Source organism: Tamandua tetradactyla, chromosome 5 (assembly GCF_023851605.1).
Source record: "Tamandua tetradactyla isolate mTamTet1 chromosome 5, mTamTet1.pri, whole genome shotgun sequence".
Taxonomy (NCBI): Eukaryota; Metazoa; Chordata; class Mammalia; order Pilosa; family Myrmecophagidae; genus Tamandua; species Tamandua tetradactyla.
Window position 1 is genome coordinate 140,124,224 of NC_135331.1, and position 22,751 is coordinate 140,146,974.

The 22,751-nt window shown below is 34.8% G+C and overlaps 1 protein-coding gene and 1 long non-coding RNA gene across 3 annotated transcripts in view; one reads left to right on the forward strand and one right to left on the reverse strand.

The window, feature by feature from the left end:
- LOC143684918 (uncharacterized) overlaps positions 1–1,899 on the forward strand; it is a 32,887-nt gene extending 30,988 nt beyond the window's left edge. The window contains exon 4 of the long non-coding RNA XR_013176271.1: positions 1,341–1,899. This is a non-coding gene — a long non-coding RNA (uncharacterized LOC143684918). The remainder of the gene's footprint in view (positions 1–1,340) is intronic.
- Positions 1–22,751, reverse strand: part of ME1 (malic enzyme 1) — a 254,780-nt gene that overhangs the window by 40,949 nt on the left and 191,080 nt on the right. For both annotated transcript variants that reach the window (XM_077162347.1, XM_077162348.1), the window contains 3 exons: positions 17,047–17,156; positions 3,469–3,566; positions 1,652–1,765 (listed from right to left, as the gene is read on the reverse strand). In XM_077162347.1, coding sequence (XP_077018462.1) covers positions 1,652–1,765; positions 3,469–3,566; positions 17,047–17,156 — 322 coding nt within the window. The remainder of the gene's footprint in view (positions 1–1,651; positions 1,766–3,468; positions 3,567–17,046; positions 17,157–22,751) is intronic.

Genomic DNA, 22,751 nt, shown 5'->3' on the forward strand with positions numbered 1-22,751 from the left:
AAACTAGAACAGACAACATGGACATACTTCTGTGACAGTACTTTCATATTGTACTGTAACTCTTGCTTGCTTGAGTTTTTCCCAGTAGGCTGTTGAGCTTCCTGAGATCAAGGACCGTATTGGGTTTCAAAGTACAGTTCAGTACCTGATATATAGGAGATTTCATTCAATAAATGTTTTTATTTCATACCCACAATATATATCATGTAACCATAGTGTACAAATTTTTATAGTTATGCTGACTCTTGAAAGCAATAGCAATTTTTTAAGCCAACAGCTCTATACTGAAAGTTTATCATTTCACTCCTTTACACGCACATTTGCTACTAAAGTCATGCATGTATTTTCCTTCATTTAAAGCAAAAATTTGTCCAAATTGTCTAAATTAATAATTTAAAGAAACCTGTGTTTTTCTTATGTTAAAGGAGCACAAAGTAATTCAGGAGAAATTGGAACATACAAAAAGAAATTTAAAAATAATATAAATAAGTTTTAAAGTAATATGATAATTCAGAGATAACTGAAATACATATTTTCTTCTATGATTTTTATATTCAATTTTATTTTTAAAACAAAATGGTTATATATAATTGGTATTTTCATTTCTTTAACATATTATGAAATCTTTAACATGTCATTTACAGTTCTTTGAAAATAATTTTCATTCTGTATATTATCCTTGTGTGGCTATATCACAAAATATTTAGCAAGTATGCTTTATTTAAGCAAATATATCACTATTATAAATAATGTATAATAAAACATATCACTATTATAAATAAAAATGCTGTGATAGCATCCTCACACATAAAGCATTGAACACATCTCTATTTCTAAAGGATGGATTCTTAGAATGGAAAACATTGAATGAGAGACAAACTTAAAAGCTCTGGATACACAAAATAGCTTAGCCAAAAGTTGGTATGCATTCACATTTGTTTCTATATTAATTTAAATTTCAGAAAACACTGCTTAACTTAGTATTCCTTAAAATTCAACTTCACATAGAAAAGGGATTTATAAATATTTTTTTCAAGCAATTGAAGTAAATGAGTGATGTGCATAAATGGCACAATAATATTATTTTACATTATAACTATTTATGCAGCATAGGCACATACCCAGTATCTTTTAGCTCTCACAATAACCCTTTGAAGTTAGTACTATTATCTCTATTAAAGCCAGAAAAAATGAGGCTCAGATAAATTAATATCCAAACGGCCGATTTATTAAAGACTTTTTCAGGAATTACCATTCAAAATAGTTAAGAATATGGTTGAGAGAAAGTAGTAGCAGGTAAGAGTACCTATTATTTCATTTTTTCCTTCTTTTCTTTCTAGCTAGTGCGCAATTTGACAAACAGCTCTTGAAAAAAGGCGCTCTACCCAAGTATTTCATCTCTACCAGTATCAAATTACCTCACTGGGAAACTATTAATTCAAGGTGAAGAAGTTGCAAGAACATTACAGGTCGATTCTATTCATGAGCCATTGATTTCCTCAGAAGAGTATCAATACTCTTGTGTAAGATGATTATTCTTGATTAATGGCAACACATCTAACTATACAATATGGGGGTAAGGGTGTCTTTGAAGCAGTTATCCACCATAGCATACTGATTTTTATTCAGGGTAAAAATGACAAGTTCTTACCTTAACTACTAATCCTTTTGAATCAACCAACCATATCTTTTCGATGGCTTTCTCCTTTGGTAAACCTTCTTTTTCCATTGCCATAACAATCAGATGTGCAATCCCTAAGGCAGCCTGATAAAGATGTTATGAAACCAAAAATATAAAAGTTTGTTTCATATGATATTTTATCAAGAGTTACATTTCTCCATTAGTAAGGACTAAAAAATAGCTCTATTGAGCTAGAAAACTAGCATCTTTTATTTACACTCAGAGAAAAGTATTTTTTTCACATTTCAGTTAAGCAAATGCTAATTATTTACTCTTCTTATTACAAAAGAAATACTATTAAGTGGCTTATTATTTAGCCACAGATAAACCAGTCATATTCCTTGATTTTCAGCATCTTTAATTCTATTAATAAAATCAAAATTTGCTACAACAAGAAAATACTGAATTTAAAATAATAAATTGATCATGGGATTGTACTATTAATTGTTAGATTCAAGCTCATCTAACTGAATTTCAAGAATGAGGCCCGGTTGTTCAGATGAACACTTGAACAATTAAGTGATAGAATGAAAATGACATAAATTTGTATTTTCAAGCATTTATTTACTCACTTAATTTAGACGAAGAAAGAGCTGCAAAATATACTGCAAGATTAAAATAACTAACCTATTTTGTTTTTAATACATTATGTGATAATTTGTGAAATTTCTAGAACCTTTTCAGGGACAAACAAGTGCCGTCTTTGACTCATCCAATCATAAAAACTACCCTGCTGAGTATCAAGAATTGGCTTGTGCCATTCATCAGAACCCTTTAGAAATTCAAAGATGAGGCTTACTTAAATTAAATACAGCATGTATAAATAATCCACAGAAAAAACGAACCTCAATTTTTAATGGTTTGTTATTTTGTCTAGATTTTTTTCTTAATTTCAATGTAAAAAATGTAATAAATTTGTGTTTACATTTTTAATATTTCATTATGTTTATTCTCTGGCATTTACATCCTAATTTCATGCATTTTGTCTTATTTTAAGAATATGCAAAATCAAAACCAACACATAGGATACACAAGTTGTTACCAGTGAAATATATTGTTTTATTCGTAATCATTTTAAATTTGAAATTTTAAAGTCTTCTTAAAACACATATGGAAACAAAGTATTTTTCCATTTACTACATTAAATAACTCAAAATTGATTTTGGCAGTTTTCTCACAAAAGTTCAAACTCAGTTAATATTTTAACTTCTATTCTGGAGGTAAATTATTATTACTAGATTTAGTATCATTCTAATGATTAAATTATAGAAATAGATAACTAAATGCTACATAATTTAGTTTTACTGCTCTATCCTCCAAACAATTTAAAATATTCTGGAGCTTTTGCATGTGAACAGTTACAATGTATCATGGGCCTCTATTTTAATTCAAACTATTTTTTTCTTAAAAATATGAACATGGTTACATTGTGTAAAGAGTCAAATTAAAAAAAAAATTGTATTCTCATAGGAGGATACAAAAAATCAGCATCAGATATAATGTCCTAACACTTAAATGGTTTCATACATAATTATATATGGGAACTTTTTTTTCTCTAAATGACATCTTAAACATAGGACAAAAACTTGTGGTAACATTTGATAATCTTACAAATTTAAAATTGTGAGAAATAAATCTATCTTGTCTTCTATAAAAAGTAAAATAGTTTATAATCCTAATATATGAAAAATTTAAAAGAATAACTCAAACCTCAAATTAATGATTATTAAAACTCATTACATATTCATTAATTTAGGAGAACATAGGTATTACATTAAGGCAGGTACCTCTCCAGCTCCTTGGAATAGTATTGTTTGATCAGACAGTTTATTCTTGGTTATTCGAAGAGCTGCAAGGAGACCTGCAACTGCAACAGATGCTGTTCCTGAAACAAATAACAAATATCCTTAAGTAATACTCACACACATCTTGCCAAATCTAAACTTTGACTCTTCATTCACATCTTGAAAAGTTATCAAGATGTGAATAAACAACAAGTTACTGATACAGAAGGCAGCCCACAACTGTCTCATCCCATGCCTGCATATTAGGTGAAATCCTCAGGCATCTGACATCAATATTTTAAGACAGCAGCTTAAAGCTACTCTTGAAAGCTTTCCAAAAATAAGATAACTGTGAATTATTTGGGTAATGCTATGAAGGAGAGCATGGAGTTTGGATTCTTATCTGGATTTCAGCTCAACCTGCTTACTATTTGAATAAATTTGGAGAAATTATTTGATGTCTCTACATGTTAAATTTCCTCATCTGTAAAACTGTTGCATTACCATGAGATGACAGAGTACCAAGGGCTTTTACCTTCCTCCACCTAATTACTCTTGAGGCTCTGAAATCTATTACCTATCCCCTCCACTCCATATTCTAGCAGTTAATCTGCTGTCTTAAGGTAGCTTTGCTCCACATCCATAGAGGTAAAAACTGGCAACTTCAGTTTGATGCAGCACAACTTGATGACTATATTTTGAGACATTTATTTGAATGGTTTTTATGAGAACACTTTGTTACTTAGTTCAATTTGAGATTTTATAGCTGATCTGCTGATCAGTAGGCAACCATCTTTTCATATAATTGGGCTATATTCATTTTTTAATCCATCTGAAGAACATATGGTTCTGAAATGTTTTGAAAATGGGAGTGTTAGATCTGCTTTTGTGCTTTGCCTATGTTCCCCCTCCCTTTCATTCTATATTCCCCTTACCATCTCGGAACATTCCTGTAATCTCAGTATAGCAGAATGCTAGATTAAATTCACCAAATTTGTTCATTTGTTTGTTAAACTATGGACCTCACCCCATGTCAGACTGTGTGATGTCACCAAATTGTTACCAAAACACTTTATGATTGTTTGTTCTTGATTAATGTTCAAAATATACACTGATTCTCCCTGTGGGAGGACTAGATGTCCCCGCTTACTGATGTCGGAATTGACATGTGACCTCAAGCAATTCTCCTTTTTTGGAGGATTAAACTTCTGTAGCCTACTCTATCAGGTTTGGCAGTATGACTTGCTTTGACCAAAGAAACAAGCAAAACTGATGAATGCCACTTTTTTGATGGGTGCATGCTCCAAAGCATACTTCAGGAATGAAGGCCTTATATACAACAGGCAGCCCTCATCTATCAGCCCACTTGACTGAAGAGAACTGCCTTGCCAAAGACACCTTCTCTTTCCAGGGCCACCTGCATCCAAGGACTGATTTATGCAAGAGCACGATGGCCTAGCCCATAGCCCCAATTTGGGAAGATTATGAAAATTTATCCCAGAGTTTCAACTCCCCAGTGGGTCAGAAGATGCCTCTGAACTGATACTATGACAGCTTGATACCCTTTGGCCAATTCTGATTTCTTCTCTTTCGTCCACTTCTACAGCTATTGTTCCTAACAGCATTCCCAAATAAACCACCTGAAGGCTAATCTCCATCGTGGAGCCTGCTTCCCAACACATAATGCTTCTAAGCAAAAGCTTTAAGAGCCATCATATAGTTCCCTCATGCCTTGTTTCCATTTACTACAAGACTAGCAAAATCCAAGACAGGAGCTGCTCCTTTAGTCTGGTTCCTGGAATGAAGATGATGTGGAGCAAAGCAATTGTTCACAACGGACATATAGTGCAAACAAGAAATGAACCCTTGTTTTTGTAACCCACTGAAATCTTGATGATACTTGTTGCTGTTAGCACACCTTAGCCTAAGCTCACTGCTAGACAGGAAAAATAAAGTTCACTGTATAAGCTGTGTCCAAATGTTGGGGGAAAAAAAAGAAAAAGGATCTACCAAAGTACACTTGCAGTATTTGAATTTGAGGGATAATTTTAATCGTATGTGGATTTGGAAACAAGTAGACAAAAAATGAAAGTGTGACATTCTGGTATTTAGAAAAAAAAACAGGGAATCTTTAGGGTTGTGAGGGCAATATCTGTATCGCACTGAATTTAAAGAGGTTCCTGTCATTTAGTTATATTAATTTTAGGGCCTTTCAGGTCATGAATTCCAGATTACAGTCATGAATCTACTAAAATGATATCCTTCTTAGTCAGGTAATATGCATATATATCCACATAAATGTATACAAATTTAAAGCATAAATTTGTTCATATATTCAATGCACATTTAGTGAGAACAACCATGTGCAAGGCAATATGCTAGGTAATGAGGGAGGCACCAGGAGTCTAGAGTCCTTCACTCTAACTATTTGTAATGTATTAAATTTTCAGCTTGAAAAATTAAAAGTTAACAACTTAAATCTGGTTTAATTATATTTTGTAATTAGCTTTCTACCTATGATAATCTTTCATGGATCCCAAAGATGCTAGACAAAATTAATGTAAAATTTATCTAGGATAAAAATTTTCCTTATCATATCTCACAGGCTTAGAAACTTCAATTCTAATTATATTTGCTATATAAACTTCACAGATTACAGAATAGTTCTCTTGGCTTTGAACATAATTACATAGCTCAACTTCTTTATGGCTTATGACAGAAATAAAACTTTGCAGCTTTTTAGTTAGTTGATTACACTTCTAAAGTAACATTCTACCTATAACATCTCCCAGATCACTCAGCGGGGAAGTAAACACTGGCTGAAAATTAAACACCCTTATGTGATTAAAACAGCATAGAATGAATAGGTTTGATGAATGACATAATAATGAAACGCTGTGTGTGTGAAGCAGCAAAGACATTCACCATTTCACCATCAGTATATTTATTTCTTCTTTTCAATCTTTTGGTTTGTTTCTTCCTTGTGAGTTTTGGTACTCATAAACAAGACAACAAAAACAACTGATCATTGTTGACAGTCTGTGGGTCTCTGCATGTATTTCAGGACACAGTATGGGTTACAAAACTAAAATGATTTATGTTTTAAGGCTTATAATGCATGAGATTCTACTTGAGAAAATGAAAAAGTTTTGGAAATGGATGATGGCGATGGTAGTACAACATTATGAACATGATTAAGAGCACTGAATTATATATTTGAATAGGGCTAAAAAGGAACATTTTAGGCTATGCATATGGTAAAAAAAAAAAACCTTTTTTTTAAGCCAAAGGAATTACACAATACAACCAGTAAAACCTAAGTTAAGCCACGAACTGCAGTTAATAGAATTAAAAAAATGCACTTTAATCAATTATGGCAAATGTACCACCATCAATGGAAGGTGTGAATAATAGGGTGTTACATGAGAAGCCTGTATTTTATGAATGCTTCATAAAATAAAATAAATAATAAAACACTTACAATTTTGAGCCATCAATGGAATAAATTTTGAACGGTGGTAAATCATATATATTATGCAAAACCACAGTGAAAGACTGTGCAAAAATATGGGTGAGCTTGGTAGGGAAGATCCTATGACAGGATTAGAAAAATATTTGTCTGGTACATCAAGATAGATTCATTAGAGATGTTAAGCAGACAAAAGAAAATTTGGAATGTAATTAATGAATCCATGAAAAAAATGAAACAATGTGTTCTGGAATACTAATTTTGAATGTTAAGCCAAGCAAGTATTAACTCAGAATTTCAACTTCTCTTTTCTGCTACAATTGGTTATATCGAATATTTTGTCTAAGTGGTGACATAAAGAATGCCACTTATATGACATGATGGCAAATACAAAGTTAAAGTATAAATTAACATCAATACAACTTTCAAAAGAATAGTAACAAAAGTAAAAGGCTATAGTATTGGTAATTTTGCTGATAAAGGATTATACTAGGCATATTTGGTGTTACGGTGCAACAAATCAATGTGCATGTCTGATCTTTTTAAATTTGAAAAGCATTTTCATAAATATATGCTCATTATAAGAATGCATTAAATATTTAAAATCCAGATGAAGAAAATGTAACAACACCAACAAAAAACCTGATAATCTCACTCTTCACGGACAACCTTTTTCAATATTCTGATGTATATTTTTCCAGACTGCTTTTGTATTAGTTAGGGTTCTCTAGAGAAACAGAATCAAAAGGAAATATTGGTGAATACAAAATTTATAAAAGTATCTTATGTAACCATGGGAATGTAGAGCCCAAAATCTGCAGGGCAGGCTGTAGGAAGCTAACAATTCCGATGGAGAGTCTAGATGAACTCCACAGGAGAGGCTCACCAGCTGCAGCAGGAAGAGAGCCTGTCTCTTCTGAATCCTCCTTAAAAGGCTTCTAGTGATTAGATTAAGCATCACTCATTAAAGAACAGACTTCCCTTGGCTTATTACAGATGAAATCAGCTGTGGATGTAGTCGACATGGTTATGATTTAATTCTATGAAATGTCCTCATAGCAAAAGACAGGCCAGCACTTGCCCAATCAGACAAACAGGTACCACCACCTGGCCAAGTTGACACATAAACCTGACCATAACAGTCTACCCCTTGTCAACTTGGCAGCTATACTAATTACCTTAAACCATACCTAATTTCTAAACAGAAAACAATAAAAGATACAATTTTTTTTCTCACCTAACAATACTCAACTGTCCTACATATAACTGGAAACACATTAAATCTCTCCAGAAGAAGGTGCAAGTCCTTAGGTAATATTCATTCTTAAACATGATATCTTATAACTTCAATAGTATAACATGAACAAAACAGCATTACAGTCCTCATTTCTGTAACTGATCATGTGGCCATAGTTCATATTTATCATTACCTTCTTCCAATACCCATTCCTTGTTCCCTTTACCCTCAGCAAGCACTTCAGCTGGCTGTGGTACTTTGCCTGGTGGGGTGACCCAACCCTTCATTCTCAAAGTTTCAGAGCCATTGTTAGCCCTTCCTGGATTGGGTTCTCACAGTTTTTCATTGATATTAATCACAGGGCATGGTAGTACTAAAAGACTATGTGATGATGCAAATATGAGATGACATTGTGAATTACTGATCATATATGTAGAACAGAATGATAAAACAGGAATGCTTGTGTTTATTTGGTGGTTTTTTGGTATTTAAAAAAATAAAATAATTCAATTTCTGGTGACTGCCCATGACAAAAAAAAAAAAAAAAAATGGGGGAAAAATAAAATAAAAAAAAAAAAAAAGTAAAAATTGAAGACTTAACAGCAAACCTGGAGGAACTTGAGGAAGAACAGCAAACTAACCCCAAAGCAAATAGGAGGAGATAAATGAATGGGAGAACAAAAGAAAAAAAGAAAGAGTCAATAAAACCAAAAGTTGGTTCTTTGAGAAAATCAATAAAATTAAAGGGCCACTAGCAAGAGTGACAAAGAAAAATAGAGAGAGGATGCAAATAAACAAAATCAGAAATGAGAAGGGGTGTGTTACCACAGAGCCTGAAGAGGATACTATGAACAACTATATGCCAACAAACTAGACAACTTAGAAGAAATTAATAAATTCCTAGAGACACACAAGCAAGCTACACTGACTCAGGAAGAAATAGAAGATCTCAGCAAACCAATCAAAAGTAAAGAGATTCAGTCATCAAAAACATTCCTACAAAGAAAAGCCCAGGGCCAGATGGCTTCACAGGGGAGTTTTATCAAACTTTCCAGAAAGAATTAACACCAATCCTACTTAAACTTTTCCAAAAAAAAAACTGAAGAAAAAGGAATTCTACCTAACTCATTTTATGAAGCTAATATCATTTTAATATCAATACCAGGTAAATATGCTGTAAGAAAAGAAAACTACAGGCCAATATCCCTAATGAACATAGATGCAAAAATTCTCAAAATATTAGCAAATTGAACCCAACAACACATTAAAAGATTTATACATCATGGCCAAGTGGGGTTTATACCAGGAATGCAAGGATGGTTCAGCACAAGAAATAAATTAATGTAATACAGCACATTAACAAATCAAAAGGGAAAAATCACATGATCATTGATCTCAACTGATGCTGAAAAAGCATTCAACAAAATTCAGCATCCTTTTCTGATAAAAACACTCCAAAAGATAGGTACCTTTGATTCAATATGATAAAGGCAATATGAACAGCCTTGAGGACATAATGCTGAGCAAAGTTAGCCAGACACAAAAGGACAGGTACTCTATGATTCCACTTTCATGACCAGTGTAAATGTATAATCAGAAGCTTATAATACAGAATGTAGGGGACTCAGAGAAACATAGAAGCTAGAGATGGGTGAACCTTAGCTAATAAGGTTGAATTCCAATGTAAAGGAATAGATAGGGACAAAAGTGATTCTTTAGTGGTAAGTAAGATTACCATATTGAAGATGAACAAGATTGAAAGAGGTTGTATAGCCCTACATGTCCCATTGATTAACACTAGAAATATGAATGAGTTCTCATAAGAATTACTTCAAAGATATGATTCTAGTATAAAGAGTGTTTAAGTCCAGGGTACAGGGGGAAAACTGCTATTACATGCTATGGGTATGTTCAAAAGGAAACACACTACCAGAGCAACAGCAGAGGTAAATAATGGGGTGAGGGACAAGAATTAAGAGGAGGTTTAGATTTCCTATTTGGCAAGGTGTGTTTATTGGTTTTCTGTCTCTAGGGAACAATGAAATTATCTAAAATTGAGAATGTTGATGGATTGTGGACTTCGGGCCTTCTACATGACGCCTGATGAATGCAGGTAACGGAAAGATACACTGACAGGGAAGATTAGCGAAAGATGGTGCATACTTATGAACGAAGGTTGTGCTGCTACAAAAGGAACAATGTCGTGAGGCTGCAACAATATGAATGAACATGTGGGACACTGTTGAGACAAAAAGCCAGAAACAAAAAAATAACAGTGGTATGGTTACCTTTAGAAAATGCTTATAAGAAAGCAGGGACCTAGATTTTAGAGCAGACACATTAAGTCCAGAGTGGTGATTATTATTTCTGGATTTTGAGAGTCTGTTTTATATAGGTGACTTGATATTTAGAGATAAGAATGTTATCTCTAACAGGTTAGGGTTAAAGTAATTCAAAACATAGGGGTCAGGAAAACAGTGTGTATCTTTTAGAAGCACACATATTCTTTGAGGCCAATGGGAGAAAGATTTATTTGATCTGGAACTGAAATTTTCTGTAGGTTAATCTAATTTAACCTATCTGTATAGCTCATTTGAACAACTGAAACACAGGAAGCACAGAATAAGAAAGAGGTACTTTAATCCTGTATAGACTATTCTAATGCCTGAAAACATCCTAGAGTATATTAACCATATAATCAAGAAGTATTGGCGAGGGCGGGCCACAGTGGCTCAGCAGGTAAGAATGCTTGCCTGCCATGCCCGAGGACCCGGGTTCGATTCCCGGTGCCTGCCCATGTAAAAAAAAAAAAGAAGAAGTATTGGTGAAGTCCCATGAGGGAGGGGAGAAAGAATATGGAACTATTAAACCTTACCATCAGGGAATCCCCTGATACTATGTTAAACTTTAGGGATATCCAAATCAATAGGCCAAGCCCTCAATCATGAGGCTTACTCCCGTGAGGCTTATGTAGGTAGCAGAGATGCTTAGACTACCTATAGTCATGCCTAAGAGTTACTTCTGGAGGGCCTCTGTTGTTGCTCAGATATGGCATCAGTCTTTCTAAGCCCAAATCTGCAAGTGAAATCATTGCCCTTCACCCTATATGGGACACGTTATCCAGGGGTGAAAGTCTTCCTGGCAATGTGGGAGTGGATTCCCAGGGATGAATCCAGACCTGGCACCATGGGATAATCAGTTACATCCTGACCAAAAGGGGAAAAGAAGTGTAATTAATAAAGCATCAGCAGCAGAGAGAGTTCAAAATAGAGTTGAGAGGCTACTCTGGAGTTTGCTCTTACACAAGCTTCAGGTAGACCTTGCTACCTCTCATAACTTGCCAACCCCCAACCAGGACCATTCCAGCCAATCATCCTAAAGAACACCTAGGACAATTTATAACATTCCACAAGGGTTCCAGGCATGAGAGTAACTTTCCAGAAACCTACAACTTCCAGATGGGTCCCTGGTCCAGATAAGTCCTGAAATCTAGAGGGCCCAGTCTCTCCAGAACATCAGATATCTCCATCTCCCTATCCCATATTAGTGACAGACCCTTCCAATATCAAAAATTTAGAATTCCCATAGCCCAAACAACCTTAAAGAGAGGTACGGAAAGATCAAAGGTGATGGTAGAATTATACACAGAAGCTAGGACTTAACAAATGAATATGAATGCTGAATCATTAAACTGATATCTCTTTTCATCTCCAGTATTTTAGAGCAGCTAGAAGTAAAAACCTAAAATTGTGAAATTGTAACCCATGTCAAAGTCTGAAATATGTTCTACAACTAATTGTGGTGCTGTGCTTTGAAATTTATGGCTTTTTTGTATATATGTTATTTTTCCAAAAAGAAAGAAGGAAAAAAAATCAATCGTGATGATAAAAAAGTATTTAAGCCCTCTAGCCTCCTATATTCTGGAGCAGCTAAAACCAAAAATATGAGAGGATCATATGGTAGCCCATGACAAACTCTAGGATGTGTTCTGGAACCACTTGTAGAAGAGTGCTATTGTTTTTTATTTCTTTGTTTTGTATATATATCATACTATACAATAAAAAAAGTTGATGGTAAAGGTTTGGAACAACAAAAAAGTTGACAGTAAAGGTTTGGAAATGGATGGTGGTAATGGTAGCATATTGCTGCTGCGAGTTTAGTTGACAGCACTGAACTGTATAGGTGAATGTGGTTAAAGGGGAAACTTCAGTATGTATGTTACTAGAATCAAAATTGATAGATAAAACATAGGACCATACAGTACGCTCAACCCTATTATAGACAAAGGACTACAGTTAATAGCTCAAATATAAGAAAATTCTTTCACAAATTATAACAAACATATGCCACTAATGCAAGGAGGAGATAATACGGGGGTAGAAGAGGAAAATATATAAAACTAATGTAAAAAGATAGATGACAGTCAATTCGAATTTAATAATCACTCATCAGTTTTAACAAATGAACTACAGTGAAGAAAGCACTATAATTATACAAAAGTGTTATCCACAATTATAGCAAATATTCCACACTGCTGTGGGGTGGTGGTGGGGGGGTGGGTTATGGAAATCCTGCATTTTATGTGGGATTGTACTGTAGACTCACAACTTCTCTAACAAAAAAAAAAAAAAACTAAGTAGTTTTACTGGCCAGTAGCATTCATTCTTCTGTGAAATATCTGATCTTTATTAAAGCATTCAGTATACATTTAGGCTAGATTTACCTTACTAAACAAACAAAACCTAACAAATCAAATTAGGCTATTAAGGATACAATTTCCAGGTGCAATATTAAAAGTATCATGTTGCAGAATAGCTGTTCCAGAAAGGCTATTATTATAAAGAGGAAAATCTCTTTTTTACCTGGTTTTAAATAACCAGAAGGTTGAGACTTTATTCATTTGGTCTGAAATTGCTGAATTGTGATGGTCTCCGTATTACATAATTAAACGTACAATATATTAAGAGTTATTCCATTCACTTTAACTTGCACATTTTCTAGTTAAAAATAATTAACTGGAATACATCAGGTCTAAAATAAATTTTAAGACAAAATCTGTACATAAAGCGTTTTAGATCATTCATATTATAGAATTTTAATTGTTTCTCTTTAATGAAATATTTTTCCTAAAATATTATCTTTAAATAACACATCTGTTAAAAAAATAGCCTTCCCAAGAGACCAAGGTAAATACATTTATTTACATTTTAAGGCTGAAATAGTTACATAATTATTTTCATTACTTGGAGACCACATAAATGCACAGAAATGCAATTTCTGTGCCCACAATGGGGAAAATATTACACTTGTGGGCATAATGGTAAAAACACATAAGGTTAAAAAAGTAAAACAGAAACATATGGGAGAAATATGTTACTAAGGACACAATTTTGGTATGGCGAAAATGCGCAAAATATTTTTGACATTTTTAGTCAAAATCCTAATACAAATTTGTTAGGTATGGTTTTCTCTATCAGATTTTTTTCAAATGAATCTTTTTGTTAGCTAAAGGCAGTAATAATAATCTAAGCCCTCTATGTTGAAAATGGTAGATTCACTGTGTGCAGATTGTATTTTAAACCAGATTGGCTGAGGTGAAAAACTAGTTATTTAATGCCACTATAGTGACCAGCTGAGGTGAATATTCTACTGTAGAAAGCCAGGGTGTCCCCGTGTGTATTGCTCCTTATCTTGACAGGGTAATCTGCTTCAGAGTTTCTGTGTTCTGGAGTTTATTTCCAAAGTACTCTAAGTTTTGCCTGATAAAAACCATAATCCTCATTCATTTTGCTTGATGATTTGGATTTAGCACTCTTTTTCGTGATCTGAACGCTGAACACTATTCATTAAACCATAATCACTCATAATTATGCAGCACTGGTCTTTAAATTCTACATGGACATTTTAAGGAGATCCACAAAATTAAAAGATACAGAATATTAAAGAAGGCCAAGCATAGGCTTGTTTAATAGTTTACTTGTCATTATTTTGGAGACCACTTAAAATGGATTGATAACAGACTCAGAGACACTGATTTACAAAGGCTCTGCTTGCAGCATCAGAAGCATTCTGCTATTATACATAATGATTTATACTTCAAGTTAGGATAATAGTACGTTAAAATTAGACTGCCATTCGATAGCTGACATTTGCAAATCCTGACACCTGGGAAAATTGCAGGTTATTATCTTTCTGAAATTCTTTGAATATTCTCTTTTTGTGACTAAATACTACAAAAAAAAAAGAATTCAAAAAAGCAGAAAGCAAAATTAAATAACTTAAGCATCTTTGCTAAGAAAGGCACTAAAATAACAAAGGATTTGGGGAAAAGCAATATTGACCAATTACCTTAGAGTGTCTCAAAATATATAAAATTTTTAAATACATTTTTTAAAAACATATTTACAGAGTTATGTCAGACTGAAGAACTTAAGATGATGAATTTTTAAAATTATATTTACAAAGTGCATTTTAGCTGATAGGGTATTTTTCACAAATATTATCTTATTTTGACCACAACATAAAACCCTACGAGAGAAACACCAACCTCATCTTACATTTAAACTGTTCTTTGATCACCTTATTTTCAATGACATCAACTTTATTTATTCCACTTTGGCTACCTCCCTCTTAAATCTCATCTCGGTGACTGTGATCCCACAGAACTAATCCTTCTTGGAAGTCCTACATTAAAATGTATTACTCATGGTCTAGAAAATCTTATGTTCCCAGTGATTTTGTTCAATTTTCCTCATTACGCTTATTCTTCAATCTTACTGGAATATCTAGATCCCTTCCCTTATCTATCAGTGCCTTGTAGCTTCACTTCCTTCCTGACCCAGCTTAGTGCTATGACTGTCACTTTAACCTTACTCCTCTGTTCTATTCCTTTGGACAAATACCCACACGGATAAATTCAACTGCCCATGATGGCCTTACCTACTCCTAATCTGCTCAATTCAAGTTGCTCAGCCTGGTGCCATGATACATTTATGGTATTCGAGCTCAAACTGGGTCCTCACCATCCACTGACTTGAATCCTTTTGTATTTCATCATCAATTGACTAGTTCTTTCCAACAGTTCTTTCAGACCTTCTCACTCTCCTCAAGTTTCTGATTCTATCACTGTGCTGGTTTGAATCTGTTGTATACCCCAGAAAAGTCAAATTCTTTAAACCTCATTCAGTAATGTTGGGTGTGAGTCTTTTGATTGTTTCCATGTAGATGTGCTCCATCCAATTGTGGGTGGTAACTTCTGATTACATGGTTTCTATGGAGAGTTCAAGGTAGGGTTGCTTACTGGAGCCCTGTAAGAGGGAACCATTTTGGAAAAAGCTTTAGAGCTACCAAAGCGAACAGAGCCCACACAACCAGAGGCCATTAGAGATGAAGAAACGCCCCCTGGGGAAGCTATTGGAGAAGCCTGGAGAGAAAGCTAGCAGAATTCATCACGTTCACCACATGCCTTTCCAGTTGAGAGAGAAACACTGAACATCATCAGCCTTCTTGAACAAAGTTATCTTTCCTTAGTTTGGACACTCTTATGGCCTTGCCTTAATTTGGACATTTTCATGGCCTTAGAACTATAAATTTGCAACTTAAAAGATTCCCCTCTTTAAAAGTTGTTCCGTTTCTGGTATATTACATTCCAGCAACTTGCAACTAGGACAATCACCTATTTCAAAGGAAAACCAAAATTTCACAATTTTCTGTCATAGATGAGAAAACTAAAATTCAGAGAGGTTCAGTACATTGATCAAAGCCTACAGGCTAAGAAAAAGCAAATTAGTTTGACTTCAGAGTCCATGTTTTTAACTACTACATATTACAGTGTCTCTCATTTTCTCCTTCTCAGTTACTGTCCCACCATTCAAAAAGGCAAAGACGTAGGCTCTCTCCTTGGCTTTTTCCTCAGATTCACCTCTAACCACCAAGCAATCATCTGTCTAATTCTATCTATCTTCAATGGGACTACCATCATGTAACTGGATAACAGCAATAGCTTTCAAACTTGTTCCCATAAAATCTATTCTTTACACTGTCAAAAAGGTGAGTGATCTTTCCAAACTGCAAAACCACTTTGGCAAATCCACTTCTTTAGATCAGCTCTCAACAATCCTGTCAAAGCCAGCCCTTTAGATCAGAGGTTAGCAAACCCTTTCTGAAAGGGTTATATAGTAAATATCTTAGGGGATTTGCTGGCTTTACAGTTAGTGTTCAAAGCGTAACTTTGCCAATGCAGTGCAAAAGCAGGCATAAAGAATACATAAATAAATGGGCATGGCTGTGTTAATAAAAATTGATTTATAAAAACAGGTGGTGGGCTGGATTTGACCCACAGGCTGTTGTTTACAAAACCCTGGATCCAACATACACTCATTTCATTAACATTAAGTAACTGCTATGGTCTAGAAACTGTATTAATCACAAAGAATATAATGATGAGCAAAACAGCTAGGTTCCCTTCTCAACAAGACAAAGTTCTGTGGGGAAGGAGGTATTAATTTTAAAAGTACTTTAATACATAAAATTGTGACTATAGTAAGTGCCACAAGGGAAAGGTAAATACTGCAGTGAGAGCCTAAGTAGGTATATTTCACCCAGACACAGGGATTTCCTGAGGAATGTCAGGAAAAGTTTTGATTGAGAGGAGGTTTGAAGGGGGATACTTTTCCTAGCCATAGATAATATATTATATCCAAGAGTCACATAATACTTTTTCTCAAATATATAAAATTAAATGAGAAATAAAATATATGAAAGCATAAAGCAAATTCCAAGTATCTAGTCAATACCTATTGAATCTGAATCATTACAACATCATGAACTAATTCAGAATATGTTCTTAATCCATATGCAGTAAAAATTTAATTACCTTGAATATCATCATTGAATGTGCAATACTGGTTTCGATACTTTTTTAGGAGACGAAATGCATTCACATTGGCAAAATCTTCAAACTGAATAAGGCAATTCATGCCATACCTATGGGACAAAAAATTCACATTAAAGGAGGTCATGAAATAACATTTAAGAAGGCTTTAAATAATTTTCCCATAGAAAAGGTATAAAATATTTTGTAATAAAAGGTACTATTTTGCTTCTTAGTATAAATATATAATGCACATTGTGTTAGATTCAGTTGTCAACTTGGCCAGGTGAGCATACCTAGTTCTGTTGCTGCGGACACAAGCCAAAGGTACGTGAACCTCATCTGTTGCTAATTACATCTGCAGTTGGCTAGGAGGCGTGTCTGCTGCAATGAGTGACGTTTGACTTAATTGGCTGGTGCTTAAATGGGAGAATGCAATGTAGCACAGCCTAGCAGCTCAGCATTCCTCATCTCAGCACTAGCAGCTCAGCCCAGGCCTTTGGAGATGCAGAAAGAAGTCACCCCGGGGAAAGTTGTTGGAACCCAGGGGCCTGGAGAGAAGACCAGCAGAGACCATCTTGTGCCTTTCACGTAAGAAAGAACCTCAGTGGAAAGTTCGCTGCCTTTCCTCTGAAGAACCAACAAAATAAATCCCGCTTTATTAAAAGCCAATCCGTCTCTGGTGTGTTGCATTCCGGCAGCTAGCAAACTAGAACACACATCTATTCAGCCAATATTTTACTGCATGCTTACCACAGAAAAGGCAATGTGTTGGCACTGTGAAATAATACAAAGATGACTAAAAATATGGTTCTAACCCTCAAGGAATTCACCAATTTAGTAGAAACAAAAACTATAGGAAATAAATTAAAAGTAATGTGAAACTGTTATAAATCAAAGAATTATAGGTATTCAGAGGACAGTCATCATTTCTGGCTGAGACAAATGACCAAAGTACTGAATTGCAGTGGTTCTTTAAACATTTTTCATTATGAAATATAGCATATATGCAAAAAACACTAAATTTCAAAGTACATTTTAACAAATAGTTATAGAACAAATTTCAAAGTATGGTATGGGTTATAGTTCCACAATTTTAGGTGTTTCATTCTAGCTGTTCTAAGACATGGGAGACTAAAAAGAAATATTAATATAATGATTCGGTATCATATTCATTTGTTAAATATCCTATCTATCCATCTATCTATCTATCTACCTATCTATCTATGTACTTATTTCTCTGTTACAACTCCTCATTCTCCTTTGATCTTTTTCCTAAGATCAAAGTTTCTAGGTCATAAGGTTTTCAGCACTAATCTGGGCTAGGGCCATCTGGAGGCTGTAGGTTTCTAAAAAAATGAACTTAGTGAGTGAAATTACAGAGTCTCAGATAGAGCCCTAGGTATTCTTTAGGGTTTACAGGAATACTGTTGATGGCGACTTGGCATATAGCATGCAATTAGCACTATCTATCTGAGGCTTGCATAAAAGTACCCTCCAGATTAGCCTCTATTCTCTATTCAAAATCTCTTATCACTGATACCTTATTCTGTGACATTTATTTCCCTCTTTTGGTCAAGAATGCATTGTTGATTGCAAGGAGGCAGGACCAGGCTCATCCCTGGAGTCATGTCCCTTGTTGCCAGGGACAGTAATACCCTTGGATGTCATGTCCACGTAATGGGGGAGGGTAATGATTTTACTTGCAGACTTGGGCTTAGAAAGAAAGAGAGAGAAGCCACATCTGAGCAACAAAAGAGGTTCTCTGGAAGTAAGTCTTGGGCATAAAAAGGTAGGCTTAGCTCTTATTACAGAGATAAGCTTCATAAGAACAAACTCCCCTGAAGGCTTGGCCTATTAACTTGGGAGACCCAAATGGTTGAGCAAGTATCTGGGATTTCTCAGGTGGGAAAGTTTAATAATTTCATGTATTTTCTCTAATCCCTCAAGCGACTTTGCCAATATTATTATTTTTTAACTTTTTATTGTAAAATATGCCGATACTTTTTAATAATCTGCCCAACATATTCTGGGATGTATCTGGATATTACAAAATACAGAATTGCAACACCTTGTTCCCAATTCTAGGCTCCATGTGTTAAGTTTAACTGAACTGCATTGGCCAGACAGGTTATGTTAGACTGTGTGATATAGAAAATTTAGGTTTTGGACAAAATCAACCTCTCTTCCTTTGGTTTCATACAGTAGGTGAAACTCTGAAATACCATCTGTATCCTCATTTCCCTTAGTACCAACCAGATGGGCTTTATTCTCATCTCTAATTGAAGGCAGATCTCTTTTTTGGCTTAACAGTTGCTGTAAGCAGCTATGCTGACTTTCAGAGCTGCAGTGTACTCGGTTTTGATGAACACTTATGACCCAAGTTTTTTCAGGCTGAGGAAATGAAAACAAAAATATAAAGGAGGTGAAAGGTGGGAACAAAAAAAACTGCTCAAAAAATGGCAAGCAGCCCAATTTGGCTATAATGTGGAGAAACATATAAAGGTGTAGTGAAAGATAAGGCCAAAATTTTATGTTGGAAACCTTAAAAGTACATAGGATTGTGGCTTTTATTCTACAGCAGTGGCAGAACACTGAAAGGAATTGAGGTTTGATGTATAGATGATGGATTTTTATTTCTGAAATCAATTACCTTGTCTATCTGTCCCTTTATTCCTATTACCATCCATCATTAAAAGGGAAGGGGCAATGACAATATCGATAACCCAGATACCTGAGAGTTAACCAGAGAAAGACATTTAGCCGTGAAGATCCTCGATAGTAGAGATATACAGTCTCAAACCTAAGCTAGACTCTCAATGCCACCCAGCTTGTGATCCGTTTTATTTTTTCTAGGTCAGTTTCCACATCCATTATACTCAATGGCTATTCCTAACTTTTCCCAATCCTTTTAAATCCTGAGTGCTTCACTTTCCTCCTACTTCCTGGAATAATTCGGACATAATTCATCAACTCAACTGTTCATCACCCCCATCTCCATCTTTATATTTTTCAGGCATCAGGGAACAAGATTCTCTCTTACTATTCAAGGCAATCCACCTGTTGGTGCCCACATTCCCACTCTGCCATGCTCATGGGGTACCTGCTCTCTTTCATATGTTTAATTCCTTCTAGACAGGCTCATTCTTCTCAACCAATAAATAAATACAAGTCTCAAATATTAAAGGAAAAAAGTCCTCTCTTGATCCTGTGTCTTTCCTATTCTTTTCACTTCATCTACTCAAAAGAGTAGTCTACAGCTTACATGTTACTCCTCAATCCCATATAGTTTACTTTCGGCCCTCATGACTCTACTACAGCTTTTCTAAAGTTAAAATAAATATCTTCTGGTTGAAAATCCAATGAACATTGTTTTCGGTACTTAATTTACTAGAACACGTTGCTGCATTGCCACTGATGGTGTTTTCCTTTTTCATGAATTTCTGTTCTCTGGGCTTCACATAATAGTTTTCTGTGCCTTTTCTTAAACTATTACTTTATCCTTTGTACATACATGTACAATTATGTTTCCTGGTGGAATTTCAATAGGTTCCTGATTATAATCACCAACTATATATACGGACAGTTAAATGTGCATCTTTAGTTCAAGCCTGTGAATTTCAAACTTGTATATCTCAGGGCCCATTGGATAACTGTACTCGAATATCCCAATACCCCACAGGCATCTCAAACTGAAAAGTTGAAACCTGAATTGATTGTATTATCACAGTAGCTTTAAGTGCTCAATAAATATCTGCTGAATAAATATAATTATAAATATTTTTTCATTTAAACTCTGGATACAATTTTATATATAAGGAAAGCCTTGGGCACCTGATAAGTCGGGATTGAGAGATTTGCACTTAGGGCTGCTGTCTAATACCAAAAATCACAATCTATCATGTCTTCTATGTGATGTAACACATTGAGGATACAAAAATGAATAATTTGCATTTGAGGTACTCACAATCCAAAAGCATTTATCTGTGTTAAACAAAATCAGAGCCATATGCAAGCATTTAAAACATATCTACTAACTAAGGCATCTGTCTCCCCGCTCCTGTCCTACTTCTGCCAAAACAACTAAAGCCTGGGAAAAAGGAATTGCAAACAATGGGAATCTTTCATCAATATAAGCCTGAGAGGAAAAACAGAAAAGGTCAATTTAGAAAACAATACAATTTCTATATGAATAAGACTTAAGTAAATATGCTGAAGCTTAAGTGAAAAAGTATGCTTGAATTGAATGCAAAGCAAACTAGAAATCTATAGAATAATCTGGGGTTAAAATGGGATTTAGATTAGGGATGGGAAAATGCAGTTCTGCTTTTATTATAGAATGTTATTCCTAATGGAAAAACAAAACAGAAAAGACAGAATTTGGGGGGCAACTCTGCCAAAAGAAATCCTTAATTTGGAAAAGGAAGGAAGGATGGAAGGAAGGAAGGCCGGCAGGCAGGCAGGCAGGAAGGAGAAGAAAAGTGACTCTTTAATTTGTTCTCTAAACAGTGGGGATGGTGGCAAATGAGAATCATGAAGGCCTATAAAATAGTTTTGTAGCCGACTTTTGCTTACCTCAACTAAAAATCCTTGGTCTCTAAAGTAACACATTTTCTTGTCCATATCCACTAAAACTGCTCCTGCACTGCCTTCCTACTTTCCCCAAAGAATATCTTTTCTCTTATATATATATAGTGATAACATGAGCAGATGAATTAATTATTACCTATAAAATGCTTTCATGCAGAGGCTGTTTTATATATGTATTAGCCTGGTATTCAGAGATAAGAACAAAGCCGATCAGGTAAGGATTAAGGTAATTCAGAATACAGAGGTAAGGAAGACATTGTCTATATTTTAGAAGCAAAGGAAGAAAAGTTTATTTTGTCCAGAACCTAACTTTTCTGTAGCACAGAATCTAACTCAACCTGTCTGGGTAGATCATTTAAGCAATCGAAACACAGGGAGCCCAGAATAAGAACAGGAGCCTTTAATCTTGTATAGCATGATATAATGTCTGGATAAATCCCAGGGTATATAAAGCAGATAACCAAAAAGTATTGGCAAAGTCCCTTGAAAGATGGGAGAAAAAATACAGAACTATTGATCGTTACCACCAGTGAAACCCCTGATATTGTGTCAAATATTAGGAACATCCAAATGAACAGATCAAGCCCTTGATCCTGAGGCTTGCTCTTGTGAAGCTTATGTATGCAGCAGAGAAACTTAGCCTACCAATGGTTATGCCTAAGAGTTACTTATGGAGGACCACTTCTGTGACTCAGATGTGGTCTCTTCCTCTCTAAGCTCAATTCTGCAAGTGAAATCACGGCCTTCCCCCATATGTGGGACATGCCATCCAGGTGTGAAAGTCTCCCTGGCAGCATGGGAGCTGACTCCCAGGAACGAGTCTGGCTCTGGCACCATGAGATCAGCAATGCCATCCTGACCAAAAGGGGGAAAAGAAGTGGAGGAAATAAGGTATCAGTGGCTGAGAGTGTTCAAATTTAGTAGAAAGGCTACTCTGGAGGTCACTCTAATACAATTTTGTAACAATACGAAGGATGAGCATAATTTTCAAATAAAGGTAATCTTTTATAAAACTTTACCTCTTGTATCATTAGAATGAAAGCAACAGACTTTAGTAGTTTTAAACATGCTTATGAAAGTGAGGTCATTCATTTTAAAATTAAGCTCAAATAAACACT